This window comes from Colius striatus, chromosome 21, assembly GCF_028858725.1.
Source record: "Colius striatus isolate bColStr4 chromosome 21, bColStr4.1.hap1, whole genome shotgun sequence".
Classification (NCBI taxonomy): domain Eukaryota; kingdom Metazoa; phylum Chordata; class Aves; order Coliiformes; family Coliidae; genus Colius; species Colius striatus.
Genome location: NC_084779.1, coordinates 10014462 through 10038237, shown reverse-complemented (window position 1 = coordinate 10038237; position 23776 = coordinate 10014462). Strand labels below are relative to the sequence as shown.

At 46.3% G+C, this 23776-nt stretch overlaps 1 protein-coding gene across 2 annotated transcripts in view; it reads right to left on the bottom strand.

The window, feature by feature from the left end:
• Positions 1–23776, bottom strand: part of CAMTA1 (calmodulin binding transcription activator 1) — a 244461-nt gene that overhangs the window by 169323 nt on the left and 51362 nt on the right. The window contains exon 4 of one of the 2 annotated variants that reach the window (XM_062012821.1): positions 22368–22435. In XM_062012821.1, coding sequence (XP_061868805.1) covers positions 22368–22435 — 68 coding nt within the window. Of the gene's footprint in view, positions 1–22367; positions 22436–23776 lie in introns of those variants that run through there. The other variant, XM_062012819.1, reaches the window with a different exon arrangement.

Sequence of the window (23776 nt, the reverse complement as noted above, 5' to 3'; positions counted from 1 at the left end):
AGGGTCCCCCCTCCCCAACCATCCCACACTTCACTCCCTGCACCCCTCCAATTTTTGGGCATTAGTAGTTATGTGTTTGCAGACAGAGCAAGCAACACCCAGAATTGCTAAAAAACCCTCTCAGTATTTTTATGTCTAGGAACCTCTTTAAATAAATCAGCCAAATCAAGCAGTTTGTGTTCATGCAACATCAGAGGCATGCCAAAGGTGCAAAAATCGGTGCCTGGCCCTGCTGGAAAAACATCCTTCCTCCCTCCTACTTCTGTTTCAAACAGCATGTTTCTATGATTCTATGAAATAAGCACAAGAACAAGCTTCTGCAGGTACCCTCTCCTCATTTTTCTCTAACAAAACACTCCATTTGAAGACAGTCGCCCTCACCCATGTTTATCACATAATAATAGGGCAGTAACACTGATGTAAAAGCTGTTAATTATAGAGTAAGTCATCCCAATGCTCCATTAAGTGCATAAAAGCATCTTACTACTGAGGAAAACAAGCTCGTGATGGTTTTCTACCACCATTGTCCAGCTGAAATTACCAACACCAACCCCTCCTCCATCAAAACAGACCACATCAGCAATTGCAGGATCTACTAGCAAAACCCCCTCCTCTTGCCTTTTCTCTGTACACCTCACCTCATTGGGAACACACCAAAGGCTGCCCTACCTGATACTCGGCATTTGCCCTCCAGAACACGTGTGCATCACAAATTTAACACATGTGGAGAAGAAACTGCACAGAGTCTCTTTTAGTATGAAAATAGACTTTCTACTTCCATATACATTTGCAGGATCAAAATTATCTTTGATCCAAGTGATTATTGGTGCATTTTTTAACTAAAGGAGAAATTACAGATTATAATTTTTCTCATATACACACAAATATTTATTCCCTGTGACCAGAAACCCAAGCTCCACTCCCTTAGACTACACTGCCACCTCCTCCTCCTGTCACCCATGTCCCAGCAGCCCAGACCTTGGGTTGGTGAGGCTGCTGCTCCTCTCTGCTCCAATGCATCACCGTGAATGGGTGTTTGCACAACTCTGGTGTCTATTTGACAGCATTGCAGGTCGTGTGGGATTAATTCAGTGGAGATATTACATATCTTGTTTAGTGTTTATTCTATAAACCTCCAGTGGCTGCAGATGTCAGCTCAAACCCTTCTCAAAACATCCCTGATTTCCCCATGTCGCCACCACAGATGTGTCCTGTGGCTTGTGACGAGCTACCTGCGTGTTCAGGGCCAGGAATGCAAAGAGAGCAGGAGCTCATCTCCCGCTGAGTGCTCCAGCACACACATGAGTAGCTCTTTGGAAAACACACACTAGAAGGACCTGGAAGTTCTCTGATGAAGGCAGGACGCTACTTTTCCCACATTCAGTGGCACAAGAGCGTGTGTGACGGGGCTGCTCTGCAGCCTTGCTGCTGTTCTGCAGGGATGGAACCAGGCCTTTGTTCATTTATTTCTGCGATGCACAAGGAACTCAGTAAGAGGTCACTGGAAAACAGTTAATGAGATTTATACAAAATGAAGCACAATGGAACAAAATCTCTGAAGGATCGCTGGAGCAGTTGTCGATTTCGATAAGAGTGTATCGAGCTGCTTTAAGGCTCATCGAAAGCAACTGGTTTCTAAAGATATCTTCATGAAATGAGAGGCAATTTTAACCTGATATACATTGCTATTATACTTCACTTGCTGTAAGAACAGAGAGGAAAGATCTTTCGTGCTTATCTCTCTGGCACACAGACACAGCCAAGGGCAGCAAATTGATGGTTGCAGGAAGACTCAGCAGATGAGGTCCGACAGGGATTCCCAGGACGCACAATAGGGCAACTCCAACACAGATCTCTGGAGGTTCTGCTGTTCAGCCTGAATTTGGGGATTTCATTCGCACCTTTCTGGAAGAAGAAGGATGAAACTGCATGCCTGAGTATGGGATACCCTGGGACTGCAATTCCCTACCGCATTCGGGAAGCCTGCAGCCAAGGCAAGGTCGGTGTGCCATGAGGCAGGGAAGGCAATCCTCTTTCTCTGTATTAAACTCCACCTGGAACCACGGCAATAACAACAACTACTGGAACATTAACGGCAATTTACTTGATTTGATTAGCTACTACTTTGCAGCTCTTTTCATTAATGCAGGACTAAATGGAAAATAATAAAATAGTATTTTAATATTACAGTACAGATGCAAGTAAGCAAGTCAGAGTGATCTAAACTCACAGAGAAGCCTGTTTGTGCTTGCAGCGCGAGGTGCTGGGGCTGCTGGAGAGGCAAACGGACCCTCGCAGAGCCTGGCCACCACATGCCCCTCTTCCCCATCCCTCCCCATTGTGCGTGGCCACAATGTAGTGCATCTGACACAAACCAGACCCATGGCTGAGCAGCAGCACAGCCTCACAGCAGGAGACACCTCACCCGTATTTGCTCTACAACAAACACCAGGGAACTCCTCTTTCTCACTGCAACCCAGGATTGCAGAAAGGTCAACAGCATTTCCCCCTCCACTCAGAATAAATTCCGTTGCAATGGTTTGTTGCTCTTACAAAGAAGCAGCAGCAAACAAAAGGAAAGGGACTAGGAATAGAGTAATCCTAAAACACAACCCTCCAGCAGCAGAGACAAGCACTTTGCCTGCCTTGTTCACATGCAGTAAGTCACTGTATCCAGTTGAGTCCAACACCAACACACAAACCTTCACAACCACCACCACTGCTGCTGCTCCATGAGCAGAGATGTGCACCTCATCCTCAAATGCATCCCCTCACCGAATTTCCATGAGCTCAGGTGCAGTGGTGGGGACCTGCCCTCGGCACGTCACTTGTCTGCATTCCCAAAAGCTTTGCAGGAGCGAACGCCTGAGCCCTGAGACAAGGGCAGCTGAGCTCTTTGCAGAGATGGTACAATTATTTCTGGTCCCACTGTGTGGAGCTTGCAGGATGGTCTACTTCCTTACAGCCCCGAATAGCATGCAAAGTTACAACTCTGAATTTCCTCTTTTATGAGCCTGTGGCATTTAAAAGCTGCCTCATCTCTATTTAGGTCTCTTGTTTGTGGCCTGGGGGAAGGAGAGGAAAGGACAGGAAGAGTAATTGAAGAGCAGAAAGCCTTTTGTCTTAAGTATTGATGAGATCTGAGATGCTTCCCTCCCCCTTCCCCTGTTATTTACCACCACGCTCTCACAAATCGCCACAATGACATAAGAGCTACTTTTGTGCAAATTGTTCCTGATGCAGCCGGAAAGAAAATGCTACATTCCGTTTTCTTATTTTTAAAGCAAATAATCTTACCCTGTAGCTGATGGGTCTCAGGACCTGCTGCTTGCTTGGGGCTGCCCACAACTCCAGCTCAGCACTGGTCCAGGCCACTGGCTAAACCAGAGTTTCTCTCGGTAACACTGAAGAGGCAGCAACACAGTGCTTGTGGCAGCAGGAAAATGAGGGGATTTCCAGGAAATATCTTCCAGAAATGTCCCTTTGGATTTGGCACCAAGTCCCATTATGAAGGGGCTTTGTTTCTTTTATATAAAAGTCCCCACTTGGATAAAAGGAATCTAAATCTACTCATTGTGAGCATGAACTAGATAAAAGGGGGGGAGTAAACAGAAATTGAGGTAAGACTTGCATAAGGATATTTTGGTCAATTGATGCTTCATATCTCCCTCTGCATTGTGCTCATAAATTAAAGTCCCTTTGGACTAAATGACCGAGATATTCCCCCAAACCACGTGTCCATAATAGCAATAAGGCTGTTCAATACAGATAGTTCCTTCTGAATTGTCACATCAAGACTTGGTAAATGTCAGATGTATCATTTAATGAAAACTATGTCTTACTGCCTAGGGAGCTTGGGTTGCCAAAAGGGAATTGCAAATAGTGCAAAGGCAAAAGCATCTCTTTTTGTAGAACAAGGGAGCAAGATCAGCCAGAACCCTTCCTTGAGAACACCCATGGCTCTGGAAATACTTTTTATTGTATCATCTTATTTCAATCCCCTGCCAGGACAGATGTTTAAAGCAGCTCAGTTCTTTACAATAAACCCACAATGTTAGGTGTGAAGCTGCTCACAGGGGCCCCGCAAAGCCAGGGGTGTCAGAGCTTGCCAGAGGCCTGGAAAGCACTGTTGAAGTGCTGGAGCAGTGAGGCGAGTGCCACTGGAGCAGGGGAAAGGCTACCTCAGCCCCACTGATCCTGACACCATGGACAGGTAGCAGCTGATGCCCTGAGCCACCTGCACACACCATCCCTGGGGCCAGAGGGATGCAACAAAGCGATAAAGCAGAGGGTATCACACACACCAGACACTTTCTGCACCATACTGGTTCATGTGCAGCAGCCACCTCCAGCACATAGGTGATGCAGCCTTCCCTCTAACCCTCCCAAGCACTGCACTGAGAAATGGCTCCTGCTAACAGTCTTCATTATGCTATTTTTCTATCCAGTGTAACTGTTAGCTTTATTTTCTCTGGCTATGAAGTTATGATGGAGTCAAGGGACGGCAAAAGGGGACTATCTTCCATCTTGTGAATCCATGCATGATAATAATGAGAAATTAACTTCCACTCTCCCAAAGGAGCAACTTATTGATGTAGAAATTGGCTGGGAAAAGCTGGAGTCTTGGAGGAAGGCCTGGAAAGAGAGACAGTCTTGTAATAAATCACTGCCCTGAATCGTTGCCCTTGTTTCCCTATGAACACAAAGAGGACAAAGTCCTTGAATCTGCCTCCATTCCGAGAACACTAACTCTTCCTACGGGTGTAAAACAAGCCAGCAATAAGCACGAGGACACAACGTGCCACTGCTACATCACAGCACATCACACAATGTGCCACTGCTACATCACACAACGTGCCACTGCTACGTCACAGCACATCACACAATGTGTCACTGCTATGCCATGGTACATCACACAACGTGCCACTGCTACATCACACAACGTGTCACTGCTACATTACACATCACACAACATCGTGCTGCTTTTTGAGGAAAAATCATGTCGCTGAATACCTTTCTTAAAGTCATTTACACTAAAGAGAGAGGACTGAACATGATACACGAACTCATGGATCCCTATGAACACACTGAGAAAAATTGTGTGGCGGCCAATGTGGGGCCCTTGAAAATAATACAGTGTACACAGTAACATCTGAAAAGACTGACACAGGCCTGTGATTTCCTCATCTGATACCCAGACCATTTGCTTAAAAGCATCATCTGTTCAGTTTGTGTCCCTGACTCGCTTTGCTTCACTTGAAACCGTGTTTGGTCAGCTCCCATCCACACCCAACAGCATCCATCTCTCCCTCATCTGGCAGCAGAGACCCATTGCTTAGGACATCTGCCCTCCCTGTCCCTTGGTCTGAGAACATGCAGCATCAGGAGTGAAAACCCAGGCCAAAGCACTGGCTGGATGTGGGGACTGGGAGAAGTGTCAGGAGCAAGTGCTCTCAAGGTGCCTCCCATCCAGCCTGAGGCCTTGCCATGCAGCAGTCCAGGGCAGGCAGTTTTGTCCTGCAGAGCTCTGCTCCATCTGGGGCTATCAAACCTTCCAGGTGATGGATTTCAAGTAACTATCTATTAATGTCTCTTTCCCCCCTGCCCTGCAACGTTTGCAACTTTCAAGCCCTTGCGCTGCAGCTGACTCGCAGGGCCAGGAGGGATGCACAGGGACTGTCGGCCCAATTGCTCCTGGCTGACATCAAGATTTTGGAAGTACCTCATCTCTTATTTCTTGTCTCTACAGAAGAAAAAAAATCTGATGACAGAAGTTATTTCTCCCCTGAGAAATGTTGCTCTCTAAGTCTTCATTTACCTTGACATTTCCCCTCTGCCATACCATCGGCTTATCAGAAGATTAAAGCCCAAATGGAAAATAGAAAGAAGAATCTGGAGCAGACACAGACTGTGATGTCTGGACAGTTTTGTCTCTGGAATTAAACATCATTCGCATTTTAAGACGAAAGTGAATTTATTTTGTACCTACAATATTTAAGAAGTTAAAATCTAAAATAACAGACTTAGCAGTTTTATGCAGAGTCGTAGTTAACACAATGGCTAATCCCATCAAGGAGACATCAATTGGTGTCTAGATGCTCTTTTTCATAGCAGCAGTAGCCCATAAAACTTAATCCCTACCTCCTCTTTCCGGCATGCAGTCTCCATGTTCATCAATAAAAGTAATGCTATTCATTAAGGATGAGAGTAATTACCTAGAGCTCCAACAAACAGGACTCAACAAGCGTGTGCCAGTATGAAGTTGGCTCTCAAGATAAATTCTGAAGACTGAAACACAAGCTGTAGCTTGTGATGGGGCAGCTACGGGACGGCATCTCCATCTAACAACTGCTCTGACTGGTGCTGCTTTTCCTGTGCCAAAACCTCTTTCCATGAAGGTCCTGGAAAGGCTGCACAGTTCTTCTCTTCAGACTTGTTCTTGACAAACTAGAAAACAGGGAACAGTGATAACAGCACTAATGATAGTAATACAACTAATGATAGGATGTGACTTCCCAGTAAACATTTCCTTTGCTGTCTTTTATGCTCAATGGTGTTGTGTTTTGTTGCCAAAGAGTGAACTCCTCGAAAGATTCATTCAGCATCTTTGTGTAGCACTGTCACTCAGCTGGATCAATTTAACCACTAAAAATTGTCTGATTTTTAAAGACAATCCAAAGAATTTGATACAAGACTCCCTATCTCACCAGTGCTTTCAACACAAGAGACGATCATCTTCCCCCATCCCTGCTTTGGTTTCTGGAGTCCTTCGCCACGTCTCCCTCCTCAGCACCATCCAATGTCCCCCTGCCCCAACTCACACCTCAGGGCACACCACAGTTAGAAAATGTAGTCTTGTGAAGGTACCAACAGCCAAACTCTGAGTCAGAGCGGGGCCTTCTTGCAGGAAATAATTTATGTGGGACAGTGTGATTTTGAGCAGCCCTTTGGACCTTCCAAAGGAGGGAAATGGAAAAGTCAGGCAGCTCCACTGCCAGTCCTTGCACTGGCAAAGCCTCAGAGCACCCCGGATCACTCTGACTCTTTCCTGTGCCTCCATTCATCAGATCTGCTTCTTGACTCAAATATCTGTATCTTGAGACCATAAACAGATCTGCAAAAAGCAAATAAACATCTGCTGAAGCAATGTTTCATTACTGAGGCTGGAGGAATTTCCAGGGAGTTTATAGGTTACGCATTATTTTAAATCACTCTGGTGCAGGGAGTAGCTTGATGTACTTTCCTAGTATAAATATATTCCATATTGATTTGGGAGCGTGGGTCTATGCTTTCCAAATTAGCTCTTCAGCAGAGAAACCTCCTTCAAATCCCCTGATGTCAGGGAAGAGCTTCCCTGAACTTCATGGAGTCTGGAGTCCAAATGGAGCCTTTGGCCTTGAGTGCTCCCCAGGTAAATTCAGATGCTGTCAGGAACTGCCTGGGGGCAGCTACCCCCATCCTTCTACTCTTGGGATAATGTAACAAGAAAGAGTTATTTGACCAATGTAAAAATAAGAGACAACCCCAATCCTTCTTCTTTTGGGGGCAGAGTAAGGAAACACAATAAAACCCCACTGAGGTCCTAGACCTGGAAATTCACATTTGGAGATTAATTTATTGCAAAATAACATGTAAGGGAAATAAGTCATGGGCAGAAGCTCAACCAGTGCACAGCTCCTTACACCCTCTGATCATCAAGCATATAAACTTTCCTGAATCATCACTTCAATACACTTTTTGTTGAGACCAGTCAGCCAGCTCTGACTGACCTGAAGCTGAACGTTTAGTTCAAGCAGCTAACAACACTATTCCCAAGACTTTTACTGAATAACATGATAATTCATGTGCTGATAGTTCTGAACTCTATACCAGATTTGAAAAAGAAATTAGAAACCATCTTTATGAACTTCTCAGTATGCTGAGCAATTGAAACCTCCTCGTAACGACACAGGACCAAAGCTGGAATATTAAAACTGTCATTAAGTGGAATGCACACGAAACGCTAAAAAGTCTTTTGGCAAATTATTTCTTGATATAATGACATGCTATAGACCTAAATCTTAGTATAAGGCATGAAAAAAGACAGTTAAATCAACTTTGTTCATTTAAATATAATTTTAAAAGAGCTGGTGTTCGTCTCTTTATTGCTCAAGGATCTTTATCAATTTCTTTAGCCCTCATTTATTGCCCTTCCTTACTCCCACAGGGATGCCGTTTGATTTATTGGGAATTAGTTCTTACAACTCATGAATGCTTTAAACTGTTTTCAGATTAATCATCCCAATATGTGTCAGTGTGGTGAGGAAAGCCCCCAATCGATCTGTGTGCTGGTGTACACCTGAAGCGCTCCTGACCCGCTGCTTGCCAGCAGCCGCTCTGCCTTAGCGACTGGAGGCAGCTCCTTGTGGCACGGACCTGGGGCTCCAATTAACTTTAAAAATGTCCTTCTGAGATGGTCACATTCTGCAGATACTATTTTGGCTACGACTCTACTGGTGGCAGATGTCAGCTTTCAAGCAAGGTCGCTTCCCAGTGCAGCAGTGACACCCACACAGGCTGCTGTGTTCTTACAGAGGACAGAGACAACAGCAGAACACCTGTCTGCTTAGTTCATTTACTTCCATTGCAACTTCCCTGCTCATTGCTACCATTGTCTTATGGCTTACAAGGTTTTCCCCAGCCAAGTGGGGCTGTACCTTGGCTTTGTCCAGAACACCGTACTCCCAGGGAGTTGCCAGGATGCCGTTGCTGACAGCTCCCTGGGGCTTTGAGAGGTGCTGCCTCCCCCTGTACAGTGGCTGCCAGGAGCTGCAGGGGATCAGGAAAGTCTCAGAGGAGAGGAGAGCTCTGTGCCACGCTCAGGAAGAACTGAAAGGAGGGTGGTTTCTGGTTCTCCCTCCGCCAGCAGCACAGAGCTTGGCTCCTGAGTTAAGACACTACAAAAATCTGTAAATGTTTGAAAATTGAATAACTCGTTAATTATAAATTTTAATTGAGAACCACTCCAAAATGGAATTGCAGTTCCACAGCTGATGAACTTCCAACACTGCAGCCAGCAAAAGGGCTGCCAGAACAGCGATGGCAGAGCTTGGTGTCCTGCCCGACACCCCAGATGTGCGGCAGCAGCAGCTACACCAACCAAGGAGCCCAGGGGAGCTGGGGGCTGGCAAGGCTCTGGCTGGAAGAGCTGGCAGCTCTCTGATGGGAGGGAGTAAACTCCCAAACTTTGCTCCAGCACAGGGTGAGGAACTGACATCTTCAGACAAAGTCCGGGCGAGGGCAGCGGGGACTTGGGGAAAGATGCAAAGCACACTGATCCGTGTGGAGCACCGAGGGCTGGGAGAGGAGGCATCGTGCTACTCACCAACCACCACCAGCTCCCTCTGTCCAGGCAGAAGTGTTTGATGCAATATTGCAGTCTAATTAAAAAAATGACAGTTTACCCATGGACTCAGTTGATTGCTGATTAATAGCAATTGTAATACATAACTCTGGATTAACCTGGAAGCTGGAGATGCTCAAACTGTCAAATAATGGCTGCTTCCAGCCCTCTGCCACGACCATCAACTGTTTGTAGGGCTGAAGCTCAGGAGACTGAGCTGAGCCAACATTTGAGGCTAGTTTTAAGGAGCTGGGTCAATGCAAGCTACTCTGGCCTCATCTGGGGAAGGCAAATGCTCCCTCTCCTCCCCAAGAGCACAGAGCTCAGCTGCATCCACCTCCCAAGTGCAACACTGATCCTGAACACAACCCTCCACACGTGAGCTCCCCTCGACGGTCACTGACGGCACGCTGCATTCCAGGCACGTGCTCAGATGCTTCACAGTAACCTGCTTTAAGCCCCTCCTCTATTCCAAATTAACCTCAGGAATATAATCTATTTATTTATATCAATTTAGACCCATCAATTAATGATGACAAGGCAATTAACTAGAATGCCAGACAGTAAAAAATAACCACATAATGCCTTCTTTAGAGGAAATCTATTATGTAATCCCAATCGGTCTTCATTAACACAAAGTATTCCAGTAAAAGGTAGTAATCTAGTTATGGTCTGTGAAATATGAAGATCCACAAAGTAATTTTTCAGAATTAAGAGTCAAGTATTTTTAGCAAATGGAAACATTTTTGCATTTTTCCTGCAAATCTTTGCAAAAAGCCAAAACTGTGTCGCAACACAGCACACCAGCACCGGACAGGTTGTGCAGCATCACAAGAGAGCCACTGAAGTACCCACTATCACTACAAGGCGCAAGGCAGCTTCCTGAGCATCTCCCTTGCCCGTGCTGTTTGGTTTCTGGATCAAGCCAAGAGCAAGACAGCATCGATTTTCTCCATCACTTGTCCAGCTCTTGCTGCACAAAGACAGAGATGCCAGCGGCAGCAAAAATCTTCTCAAACTGCTGACCATAGCGGTCCTCAAACACCCCAGTAATCAGTCTGGGGGCTGAAAGCATTGAAGTTGGTGTTCTGGAGTTTTATTCAAACAGTGACCATGTACTGCTGACCCTCCTCAACAGCTCTCCTTTGCACGGGGCTCACGACCATCGCAACGGAGAGGGACACAAGCCCTCCCTCTGCCAGCGGCTCAAAGGACTGAGCAAATCCCTTGTGCACAGATAAGAAGATTATTTATTTGTACCAATATTTAATGTGATGCACTTCAGAACTAATACACCGAGTTATTTTAATGACGCTAATCTAACTTATCAACTTTATATATCAAAGATCCCATTATTGGAAAAGTTAGATGAAAAGCTTACAGAACCCACAAAACAGTCATTTCACATGGAAACCCACATTTTTCCAATTTTAAGCCTATTCGCCTTATTAATAAACGAGTAGATGATAAGAGAGAATTAAACCCAAATATAGAAACCCTGCAAACAAAGAACACAAACCAATACAAAGGGAAGGAGCCACTTCTCTGAATGTGCCCAAGCCGCTGAGCACTCTCGACTTATCACAAATTCCTATAGGAATGTGTTTACAATACAAACTCAATTATTGTCTTACTCTGATGTTTATCTTCTCTTACACCCTCTCAGCTCATCCTACTTTTGGATTTAATTACATTACAGTATTTTTTAGTTGAGATGAAACTACACATTTCCAGATTAATTTAGCCTGAACTAACTTTGATAATGGAAAATCCTTTTCCTATCATGCTCTAATTTGAGACCATCTAAGTTAACATGAATCACTCTTTTAAACCCCGTGTCACCCTCTCAGTAAAGCCTCAGTCTCAGCCTCCAAACCTTTCACAGTTCCCCTAGTCTGCCCACAACCACTGGGCATAAAACAGAAAGAAGATTTATTCTAGCAAACCTCAAGACACAGTTCTTGTAGAGGTATTCCAAGTCTGCAATCAAAGAAGTGTGAGACGAGAATTCAGGCTTAAAACATGCCTGGCATCAAGCTCCTCTCCAAACTAGACACCTGAAGCCCGTCTCTGCTCAGTGAGACCCCACTGAGACACAAAGCTTTCCCCATGGACACGTTGTGCCTCCCACTGCATCACCAGTCACTTGTGCAAGTAAATCCAGTCTCTTCCAGGGGTCCCACAAACAGCTTTAATCCAAGCACGGATGTCACAGTTTTCCTCTCACAAGTTATCCAACGCAACTGCCAAACCCTAAGTGTATTTAAAATCTGCCTTCCTCATGTGCTAAGCTTAGAGACTCAATTTAACCGCTGTAACCAAGTTGTAAGCTGTAATTGTGTTGGTGCTGTGCAAGATTTTAACTTTCTAAACCTTGACCAAACTATGATTAATATCAGTGAGAAACTAAGATTAAATGTTAGCTTCCATACAAACTACATAGTCTGAAAGTAAACCATCTCTACTTATTTTATCCTCTGTATGCATTATTAGAGAGTGCACAAACACCTTTTAGAAGGGCAGAAATCCCCTTCCAACCGATGCCCACCTTAACAATGCAATGTCCTCATTAACAATGCAACTGTGAGACTGTCTGCTTTTCAGTCCAGAACACAGCCATGAGGAACACAGATCTGCATGCACCAGACCAGCTGCAGCAAAATCCTCATGGTTTATCACCAGCAGCCCAGGCACGCTGACACTAGTGCCTGAGGCTCACAGAGAGCAACCCCTAGATGCAATACAGTACCCAAAACACCTGCAGCATGGTGCAGGCTGTCACCTGCCATCTCCGCGGTCTCCTCGCCTATCCCGAGGTCAGAGCTAATTACCAACTCTAATTTCCCCCCTTCTGATGGAATCATAATACTATTAAGGTCTAATACATTTACTACTAGGACTCTCAGCTAGAGAGTAGTAAAACTTGTGAAAGTGACTTTGCAAATTACCAGCCAGTCACAGAGCTAACGAAGCGGGGCTCTTACAGGGGCTGGGAAATAATTCCCCTATTAGCAGAGGGCAAGCTGCTGTATGAGGAGAGATGTGGTCAGGAGCAAAAACACTCCATGGTGCGAGAAATGATAATGCACACAGAGTCGGGCAACAGAGATGGAACAGGAGACAGACTGTGGGGACACCTCCAGTACCACACACTGTCCAGCACCTGGCAGCTCCACTTCTTGTTTGTATGCATATCCCTTGCCAGAAACAGAAGCAAGGTTGGGGCCATGAGGTGGAAAGGTCTGGTTGCAAATGAAAGCCTTGGCCAGTGGAGACGGCTGCACATGGCTGTTCGTGTGTCATCACTGCAGAACCACTAACATCAACGGGTTATGGCCCCTGTAAGTTACTAACACTCACACCAATAGGAACATCCCACAAATACCAAAGCCAGTTAATTAATTTGCTACAGAGCAAGAGTTCTGCATAATTTGCCCTTCGAGTAGTTTACTTAGCTAATTGCTTATCCAGCAAGAAGATCTCCCCTGCATGACCCATTTGCTGCACAGGAGGATTAACCACTGAGAAGCAAGTGGTCACCTTCCAGAGGGCACCAGAGCGATGGTGGGGGGATGCTCCATACATGCCTTTGGTCCTCAAATCCACGCACCCACCATGCAAGACTGAGCAGGAAAGTATGAATAACCTGTGGGATTCTGTGAGCATGGTGAGCACAGCTCCCCTTTCCAGGACAAGTGTCCCCAAGAAAATGGAGAAGGCCACAGATACGACACCACAGCTCAGGCTTTACTCCCACCTCTGCCCATCTCCATCACCACTGTTCAAAGCAACATGTTCACCCATTGCTTGCATTTTACAGTAGTGCTTACAACACCACAACAACTCTCCTTGTAAGGAAGGTGTCCTTCTGTCATCTCTGTCACTCGCTCGAGTTCTCCACTGGTGTAGGATGAAGCAGAGACAAAACCAAATGGCTGAACACGTTTGTAAAACGCTCCGTTGTTGCGGGAAGCCGAGCTGAGCAGAGCTGTCAGAGCCACTCACCATCTCCCAGCCAGCAGAAAGATGGAACAAGTACAGATGTTATTAGTCTCATTAAAATCTTGCAAATTAAACAGTGAGAGGGAACAGCCTTATTTATCTTAATTTAGTTCATCATTGACATTTACAAAATAAATACAGAAATAATACCACGGGCACAATTCACTCTCACTGGCAGCAGCAGGAGCCACTCGCGCTCCGAGGCAGCACGGGGAGGGATGCTGCTGCCTGCCTGACGGGAGAGGAGCCTGACGGTGCCTGCTGATCCTCCAGACAGGTACCTCTCCTTAAACACCTCCCTGTTGTGTGAGATCCTGCAGCGGGCATGCCGGGATGTGGGGCTTCATCTACAGAGATGGAAGTTAGCAGCCCGCAGCACTCCAAGGTTCAGGTGTGACAGCCCAGCGGTCCCTGGCTCCATCACAGGAGGAAGGTGTGATTCACCACAGACACCAGTCCTGAGCTTTTGATCACATGAAGCTACAAACACGCCTCTGCAGCCATACACAGCCCATTCAGCGCACGCACCAGCACTCAGCTGTTACCTGCCCCTCCCGAGAGGAGTTGTTTCTACCACTGTCTTGACCAGTGCTCAAGACATTATCATCACCTGACTGATTTAAAAACAAAGCCACATTGTTCAGCATTTTTGCGCTGCACGTGGCATTGTTAAAGTTGGCTGGAAAGAGCAGTCAAATGGTGCACTCCAGCACGTTCTGGCTCTCCAGCAAACAGGCACAACAGCTTTGCCAGAGAGGATAAGATTTTACTGTTAATTTTGTAAATGTGCCAGGCATCTGAGCAGCAAGCAACCAAGACAGCCCAGGACGACAGCACACTGCTCTCCAAGTGGAAAAAAAACAGTGCTCTTGGGGTAAAAGGAGCAATTTTTAAGCAAAATTTCATTTCCCAGAATTAAAAAGAATTCCTGGACCATGGGAGAAAAAGTTTTAACTTTGCACTGTGACAGAGGTGGGCGGCAGAGGACAAGGGGAATCCCTACCTCTGGCAGCTACATGGCAGGGAAGGTCCCAGGAAGCCTCTTGAGCATCCTCAGACTTAAATCAGGTTTCTAAAACCCCCTCGGGGTCAGCGAGGCAGTTGCAGCACCACCAGGCTCAGCCTCGATGGCAGTGCTGGAAGGAGGAGGAGGTGATGCTGGCTTTGGGACTGGCTGGGCTGGCAGTTTAAGAGTCACCACCAAGGAGACAACAGGATTTCTGGCAGGAAAGTTTCCACTTCTCATGTTCCACTGGGAGGCTTGTGATGGGCTTTTACTGCTGCTTTATTTCCTGAGAATCAATAGAAAACAATAATCCTATGGCCCAACGTAAATCACGTTGCAAAACAACGAATCGTCACGTGGGACACCTCGGGACGAGGCCTTGTATTTAATTCCAGAAATGGTACAGTTAAGGACCCAGCAGGCTCCTGCTTCCCAGTGCTGGGGATCTCCAGCGCACACTGAGCGCGGCCACGGCAAAGTGCTTATCTTAATTAACAAACTTTTTACCCCCCGAAAGCTCTACTAAAACCAGGCAGAAGAATGGTGTCATTTCTACATTCCGTCAGTAAATTACAGGAAACAAAAAGGCAAGATGGGAATTATCTGAGGGTATGAGAGTTAAGGTACATTTTTAATTAAAACAAAAAGACCAAAGCTGCGATGCAGTGTCATAAAGCAGATAATTTTACAGCTGGATGGTCTCTCTCCGATGTACTTGAAACCCATTTTTAAGTGACATAAAGTTTAACACACCAGTACATCTGCCTACCCACCAGATTCTACACGGAATCTAAAGTTTAATTATATTTAAGTATTGTTACATCGCACGGAGCAGGAATGCCAACCAAGTGTAACTCCGGGAGAGTCCTGGACAGACTTGTGTAAATCTGTGTTTCTCAGGACTAGGGAGACAAAAAAGAAAAACCTTCGCCCCTGTGCCTGTGCTCTCGGCCTTTGTGTTTGTTGCTTGCCCACTGACTCGCTCAGCAGGTCGCTGCACTCCTCCAGCACATCCTCACCGCCTCCTCCATGGGACACAGAGCTGCACTCCCTGTTGATACATCACGCACAAGGAGTCTCCCACAACACTGTCCTCTAAACACAAGCTCAGGGAGGTGCAGATCCTGGGGAACAAGCCATTTCTGCAAACATCCAGGAAGACCACAATCCCTTCAGAGAAATCAAGACACTATAAGCCTGGCAGCGTGTGTCAGCAGCACATGCACCTGGCAAGCACACAGCTACCAGCTTAGCAAGTGATTCCTCATGCCACAGCAAGACAAACGCCTGCTCATTACCTACAAACACTGCTATCCAGCATGAAAAAAACCCCAACCTGGCTCTGTAGCCAGCTCCTCATCTCCCAACAAACGTGGTTTGTTTTATACAAATCAATTTGTATTCTTCCCATCTGAATGGCAGGTCTGTGCCGCACAGCTCCCGGCTACTCCTCACATACAGGGCACAAATATCCTCCTCCCAGCTCCAGGTTTCCATCACACACTTGCTAATGGCCTCATAGGCAATTTAAATCATTCTGTATTTGTTATAAATATTGCACTGTCCCTATCTGGAAAGTGAAGCATCCACTCTTTAGACACAAGGCCCCCTTTCCCCAGACCCTGGTCACCCCGATGGCTGCTGGCTCAGGACGGGGGAGTGGGGAGAGCCGTGACGCCGGACTGCAGCCCAGCCCTGCAACTCCAGTGACAGGCTTCCTGGAGGGAAACAACTTTGCCAATAAATAACCCCAATAAACAGTTTATTTTTAATCAGCTGATATTTGCAGACCATTAAGATGCAAAAAGCAGTCTCAGGCTCTCTCTCTGAACGTTGTTTTTGATGGAGAATGTATTGGAAAAAATGAGAGAATATCATTAAAGGTTAATTATGAGCAACTTAAAGGTTATTTTTGCATATCTCACCTCCTGGACAAAAGATGCTTCTTTATCACCATACCAGAATACAAATTAAGTTGCATACCCTTTAAAGCAGTATGAACAAATATAATTTTTCTTGGCCCTTCTGCAGCCCCTACACGTCATGGAGAAAAGGGCTGCTCCAAACAGCAACTAAACCCTCCATCCTTCTTGGTACTCTTCCACTGGAAGCATAAAATGCATGAAAATACTGGATGGTCTGGCAGGTCTGGATCCACCCATCAGGAGTCTCAACCCAAAAATCCCTCCCTGCACATTTTTATCTTTCCTCTGCTCAAAGTGGGACAAAGGCAGCTCCTCACTGACTTGGCTGGCAGCTTGCTGAGCCCAGATCACCTGGGTCAACAGAGAGAGACTCATTTGTACCCTCTGAAACCCTGAGCACCCTCCCACCCCTGTAACCTTTGATGTAGAAACAGAGCCTGTCCAACTTCTGAAAGTCAGTTTGGTCCAAAACCAAATGTCACATGTTTTCCATGGCCATATCTCTCACCAGGGAAAGCTTCCCAAGCCTTGCTGGAGGCAGACAGTAGTTTGCTGAATAATTTAATTGCTTTATTATCAGATAATTGCTTTTTCTGACGATTCCATGGCTTTTAGGGTTCTCTGCCTCTCCAGGAGGCGACACTGCAGGACTCTCCCCTGACTCTGTGTGGGAGCCTTCGCACCCCAGCACCATCATCCCCTGCAAAGTCAGGCAGCAGGGACAGGATGTGCATGGACCAGCCATGGAGCCAGCATCTTTGGAACTGTGCCCAGGTGACGTGTGGCAAAGTCAGAGCCTGCTGACCAGCACGGTGACTGCACAGAGATCAGCAGGCTGGAGGAGTCAACCTTCAGCGTCCAGGCCAGGTGAATCCCATCCACAGTGGAAATATGGACATCTCACCTCGGTTGGCCAAGTTGGTTGGTGCTGTCTTCTGGTGCTGTCAGTTAAACACAAAGGGAAGTCAGATGTGCAGGAGCCCCAGCTTCCACCTGGTACCCAGGCAGGATCAGTCACGGGAAGGGTTTGCATGAAATAGCTGAAGATCCAGGTCAGGCATTCCAGTCTCTCAGTAATTCTGACATTGGGCCACATTAAAACAAATGATGTGAGCTATTAGAGGAATTCATTCTTGTGCATCCCAACATCCCTAGACAACAGCAACTAAAAATCTATATGAAATAATGCTTCTTAAAATCATCTCTGTACTGTTTATCCTCTTCAGGGTTAAAAAAGAGTAGGAAATACTGAGAAGCAAGCACTGGGAGTCACGACATCTTTAAAGTGTAAAGAGAGACGTGCCACGTTCGGCAGGGACTGTGTCAGGCAGCATTCCATGCCAGAAAGAGGTAACAGCACTCACATTGCTTCTGATGAAGGAAAAATGGGTCATGTGTGACCCCAAACATGTAAATGGAGTTTCCAGCAGCATGAGCAGAATCCCCAAGGTTTCAACAGCGCCCACAGGTGAGGCTGATGGCCCTGGGTCCCACGAAGAGTACAAGCTATGTGGGAAGGCTAGGAAAGGCTAAATGAGGTTTCAAGAGTATTTTTATCTGTGATAGAGTGGAAATGGATAGAACTTTTGTCATTGATCACAAGCTCTGGGATGTTGCCTTTTCACGAGCATGAACCTCAGCACAGAGCTTCCAGGTCACTTTGCCAGTGCCAGGGCCCCCGGCAGCAGGACGCGGGATGGTCCCGCACGGAGCTCGCTGCAGTCTCCCAAGGTAATGACCTAACACAGCAGATTAATTCCAAAGCACAATTGTTTTCAATCTTCATTTAAACCCAACCTTAGTTAATCTCATTTTAATGACATAGGAAATAGAAATTCCCTTAATAAAATAAGTTATGAATATTTATCACCCTATTTTTTACCTGAAAATTGAATAATTCAATTAACTTTACTATTAATTATTTAATATAAAATTAATACACTGTGAGATCCTAACTTGTCTTTAAGAAGCCCTCAATAAAGTTATCCAAGGTAAAATGTTTGTTAAGCTGGACCTCTGGACAGATTAGGAGTGGAGTGTGCTCCGTGGATCACAGGCAGTGGGGCAGAGAGAGGCTCTGGGAATAGTGCTGAGCCCATCCCTGCCCCATCCCGGCTCCAGCCCCCGCTGCAGGGCTCAGCACACACCTCTCCAGGGCAGCCCCTTGGTCTCTTCGCACTTTTACATCCCCTCAGGCAGTTTTGCTGAAACAATAACTGTATTAGTTCTTCCTGCCATGCTGCCTGTAAATCTGATTGCAGACTGGCACCCCTGGCTCCAGTCTAGGCACAAGGCCACATTTAACATAGCAAATTGCATTTCTCAGGAAATTTCAAAACTCTGGAGCCAGCAAAAATCACTGAAAAAGTAACAGAGGAAAACAGCAACTGCTCTGAGTGCATTTTAATCGGGAAAAGTGATTTCTAACCAGTCTAATGCAATCTGCATCCCCTGTTCCAGCGACCAGCACCAGCCAAAGCTGAGGTGACATGATGTCTGTGATGAAAGGAAGCTACCCTGGCTCGTCTGTAGGACATGAGCTGGGGGGAAGCCTCGGCTGATGGTGGGGGCTGTCAACCATCCCCCCAGTGAAGGGAGGACCCTGTCTGCTCTCCTCCAGACACACCAACGGGGCTCAGTCTCTGTGGCCATCACTGCTGCCATTTGGAACTGAGTCTTGACAGCTCTACAGTGCCTTGGGTTGGGATTTATCCATGGGAATCGCTGGCCAGGCCGCTGTCCCCACCTGCCACACCGAAGCGACACTTCTCTTCCCCATGCCAGGAGACAGGAATTACACTGCTAAAAATAATCCAGTAGGTAGCAGAAGTAGAACTGAATTACCCCAAATGCACACTGACAGCGTATGTAAATCGTTATTGATTTGCAGGAGCAGGCTGCCACCCAACTTTCTCAGTTGCAGAAATATTAATCACTGCCAAGTCACGCTGCCTAAAAATGGCATTTGGATTCTTTCCGGGCTGAAAAACTCTCATCCGGGAATTTCCTCGGCCACTTCACGTATCGGTACGAGCAACAGCTGGTCACGGTGTCAGCTTCCTGAAACAGCTCCCCCGAAACACTTATCTTTTGGGCTTTGCAAGGAAGGGAACAAGAACTCCACACTCGCTGTCCCCAGGCCCCTCTGGTTGCACCGGCCACACAGCAGAAACGTGAACGTAATGCAGCAAGGGGCATAAGCATGTTCAAATTGCTTTCCCAGCTGGAAAACTAACCTTGCTGCTTCTGCTCACTGACAAGTCTTTCTGGTTGCCTGAGCCTCACTTGTGAAGCACAGGTGAAGCTGTATCAGGTCACTCAAGCATATTTTTAAAAGACTCTAGAAATGGCAATTACAGGAGGCACTTGGAACAGAGGAGCGACGTGTCTTCATCTAGCAGAATGGGTTTTTTTCCCTAAGAAAGTCATCTTTGTCATTGAAATTCCAATGCAAATAACAATTAAGTTCCACTTGCTACACAAATGTCAAGTAATTTTGTTTTGCCGCCACAATTTGCATTTGAGGCTGGAAATGTCAGACTAGGGCTCGCTGCCTCGCAGGAGGCTCCACGGCACACCCCGACTGGAGTTCTGCTGCAGGTTATCCAGCACCTTATCAAGTCACCAAACACCATTTCAAGGAAACATCAAGGATGATGCCTTGTTAATTTATGTTGATAAACTGGAGCGCTCTAAAGACTCTTGTAATAATATTCCAGTATATCAGCATATCTTATCAATTAGAGCCATTCAACAAGAAGCCTTATAAAAAAAGCTGTTTTAGAGACCTTTAAAAGCTTTCCCTATCACAATGGCATCGTAAGAGGGTTCCTTCTCCAGCCGTGACCAAAGCAACACCTGCCTGGTATTGTGTCATAACACGGGAACTTCTTTAGAAGGAAGAGATTAAGACCTGAAGAAGCAGCAGACATGGCTTGAAACAAACTCTTCCTCTTTAGCCACCTTCTGCAGGAGCTCAGTAAGCTGCGAGGTTTCAAAGCCCTCTGCCAGGCAGGTGACAGCATCTGGGACAGCACAGCAGCCCCTTTGAGGGAAGCTGAGCTGAACTGCACCGAAACCCCAGCACCGACATCCAGCGCAGCCACCAGCTCCCAGAGCGCATCATCCCACGGCCCGCCGAGCCCGCTACGGCAATCCATCCAGCAGTAGCTCCCCAAATCACACCATACATCATCTTATTAAGAAATTCTATAAGTGTCAGTGGTGCAATTCATTTTTATTAATTTCCTGAGATCAAATTAGCGGCCCCCACAGCAGCAAACAAAGAACAGGGAGTGTTCCAGTTCAGTGCCAGATCGATGTCATTAATTCAGTAATACCGAGAGCCCTGATTGTCTGAACTCAGCATTTAACTCTTCCAATTAATTTTCATATTTAAAAAGAAAAAAAAGAAAGAAAACGAAATCAACGATTTAAGAAGGTCCTTGAGCAGCCACCACAACGTCCCTTCTCCCGAGACGTTCTCTCTTTCAAGTGTAAACACGCAGGAGGAAGGTATTGTGATAGGAATCGGGGAATTGTTTTCATGCACTGCCTTTAGCAAACCAAACCCTTAAAATCATAAGACACTGCTACAAAAACATTTATAATCCCCTGTCTTTAATGATGTCCTGTATATCCACACTAGTGAATATGTTTTCTGACCACTTAATAGGCTGCTCTGGCAAAGCTTCAGCAAGAAATTGTTTTGCATCAGTTCTGAACCGTGGATGATCAGGTCAGAAGAAACCCTTCTCTAATATTATCAAATTACCTGCTGTCCTGCCAAGAAGGGAAGTGAAACAAACCATTTATGCATTTACCAAGGTGAGATTCCCAGTTGCCATCAGCAGGTCCATCTGAGAGCCCCTCAGCCGCCCTGGCAGCTCTGGGACTGAGGGAACTGCTTCAAAGAGCAACCATGTTTCCAACATCTCCCTTTGCAGGTGTCACAGACACATTTATACAACAAGCAGGTGGTTACTTAGAGATATCACCAAAAATACAGAAGAGACTGGGGTAGGGGGATGATATACCAATAAAGTGGTTGCTCTATTTCTCTATATTTCACGGGAAGCAAGTCCTGTCTGCCAAGACTGCTGCTGCACCACCTTCCACCACTCTCCATCCATGCACCACCCAGGCAACTCCTCTGTCCTGTTCGCAGGGCCAACATCACCCTTGAGCCTCACCACAATTTCTGCTCCTGACAATTACCAAGGCAACAAGTTGCTCAGGACGCCTCTGGCCCTGGGTCTCTGCAGCGGATGGCAACGGGATGCGGGATGCTAAAGAAGGCTTTTCTCCCACCTTGGCCCCAGCAGGCTCCCTCCAGTAACCCAACCCTTGTCAACAGCAGGAGGTGGAGTGGGAAAGAGCAAAAAGAAAAAAACCCTGCAACATCAGAAAGCAAGAGTCTTGTTTTGTGTTAGTGAGACGTGGAAACTTTGCAAGCCTGAACACAGCTGAAACAGCAGGAAAACTGCACGGAAACTTCAGGAGGGGGCTCCCAGGGGAGCACAGGAGTTCAACACTCACAGCAGCACGAAGAAGACGTGACATTTACTGAATAATAAACTGCAAACATGTCTGTTAATGCGGGTTTTTGGGATCTCCTTGCCACGAAACACTTAACCCCAGCGAAAAACACCAAAACGCAAACAATCCCCGGGACTGCATGTTAAACAGGCAGAGCACGGGGAGGGCTCCGCGCCGTTCTACTTATTTAAAGTTGGAGGCTGCAGGGAGCACTGTCAAGACAAATAGCCTGCAACCTTGCTCAGAGGCTTTCAAATCCATTCATCTGAAGGGATACATTCAATTAAATCCTGAACAATCGGGTTAAAACTTTAACCTGTCAAGACTGCAGCTGTTCCATTTTTAATCAATCTGATTTCATTCAATAAAATGCTCATTAAGTCAATTAATGAGAGTTTGGTGTCACAAGCCATCAAGCATGACTGGAAGTTTTCACTCGGTGGCCAACGCATTGATTAGCGAGTCAAGTCATCAGTGAGAACGAGTCAATGTGCTGAAGCATGAGCAACGTTACCTTGTTTTAGGGGAAGTTGTTAGCCATTCTTCATGCTTTTCAAACGTAATTAAATAAGCTGCAATTTCCTGAAAGAGAAACGCAGAAAGAAAAGAAACAGTTATTTGCATGGCTGTGTTGGAAACCAGAAAGTTTAATAACAGAGAAGTTTTATAAGAGAGACAAGGAGACTCCAGCCCCGGGTTAGGTCTGCGGCTTAAATCAGATTTTGACTGAAATAGTGCGCTCGGTCAACACCACCAAAGCCAGACTCAGACACGTAACAAAGAGATGCAAGTGAGGAAAGGCATTAATGTTCTCCAGCACAGACAATCTGCTGGTGACTGTGGTGACCGCGGCAGCGCGGAGAGCCTGGCGTTACGTCAGGAGGCAAAGGGGAGGCAGCGACAACACGGACACGGGGAGCTAAATTAAATATTTAAAAATAGAACAGCATCACTGTGGAGAGAATTAATGAATTATTAATCGTTGCCATAAAAAGCCAGTGGGTGACATCAACATAAGTCATCGCTCCCACTTGCAGGAATGATACGGGCGATTACTTCCAGATCAGAACCGATTTGTTTGTAGGAAATTATTGGCACTGGTGAGATAATTCACAGGGGACGGCCGCCCACCAGCCACCTCGGTACGATCCCAGTGCAGCGGCGGGGCAGCCACAGCACAGACAGGCTGAGCCGGGAGAGACCGGGGCAATCCGTGCTGGATGAGCTGCAGGACCAGGGACTGTCTCCAACCACGACAGCTGCCATCACCACATCAGCCACCTCCTGACACCTAGAGATGGCCAAGGACCCCTGCAGGAGGCTGCAGTCCACAGGCTGCTGGAAACAAGGGCTTTTCCCCACACATGAAGATTTGCTCAGAAATAGAGTTTTTTGATAGCTCTCTCCCGAAAAGTGCCTCCCAGCTGGGTCCAGAGTCTCCCTTCTCAGAGAGACCTGCAATGGCAAAAGCTACACAGAAAGGTCAGAGAAGCAGCCTTGAATGTTCAACTGCCTCAAATTAGCCCATGTGCAGTTCAATCTCCAGAGGTGCTGCAAGAGAAGCATCCACAGGCTGTGCCATTGCGAGGTCACACACACACACACAGAGGAGACAGGTCTTTCGACCAGGAAATGGGTTTTTTCTCTTTTTCTTTTTTAAAGATTGTTCTGTATAAGGGTTGTAGCTGTATAGTACCAAAGCTAAAAAAATCCACAATGCTCTCCAACCAGCTGGCCCAAGCATCTGCTACAGCCACAAAATGCAATTATATTACTCCCAAACGAGACGTAAAAATATCTTGTTTCCAATACTCTTGGTTTTAAGACTCATACTTAATGTCCTCCGGGTATTGCAGCGGTGCCAGATCTCTGTGTTATGTACTTTATTAGAGTTGTGTGAATGTCATATTAATGACTCCTGAC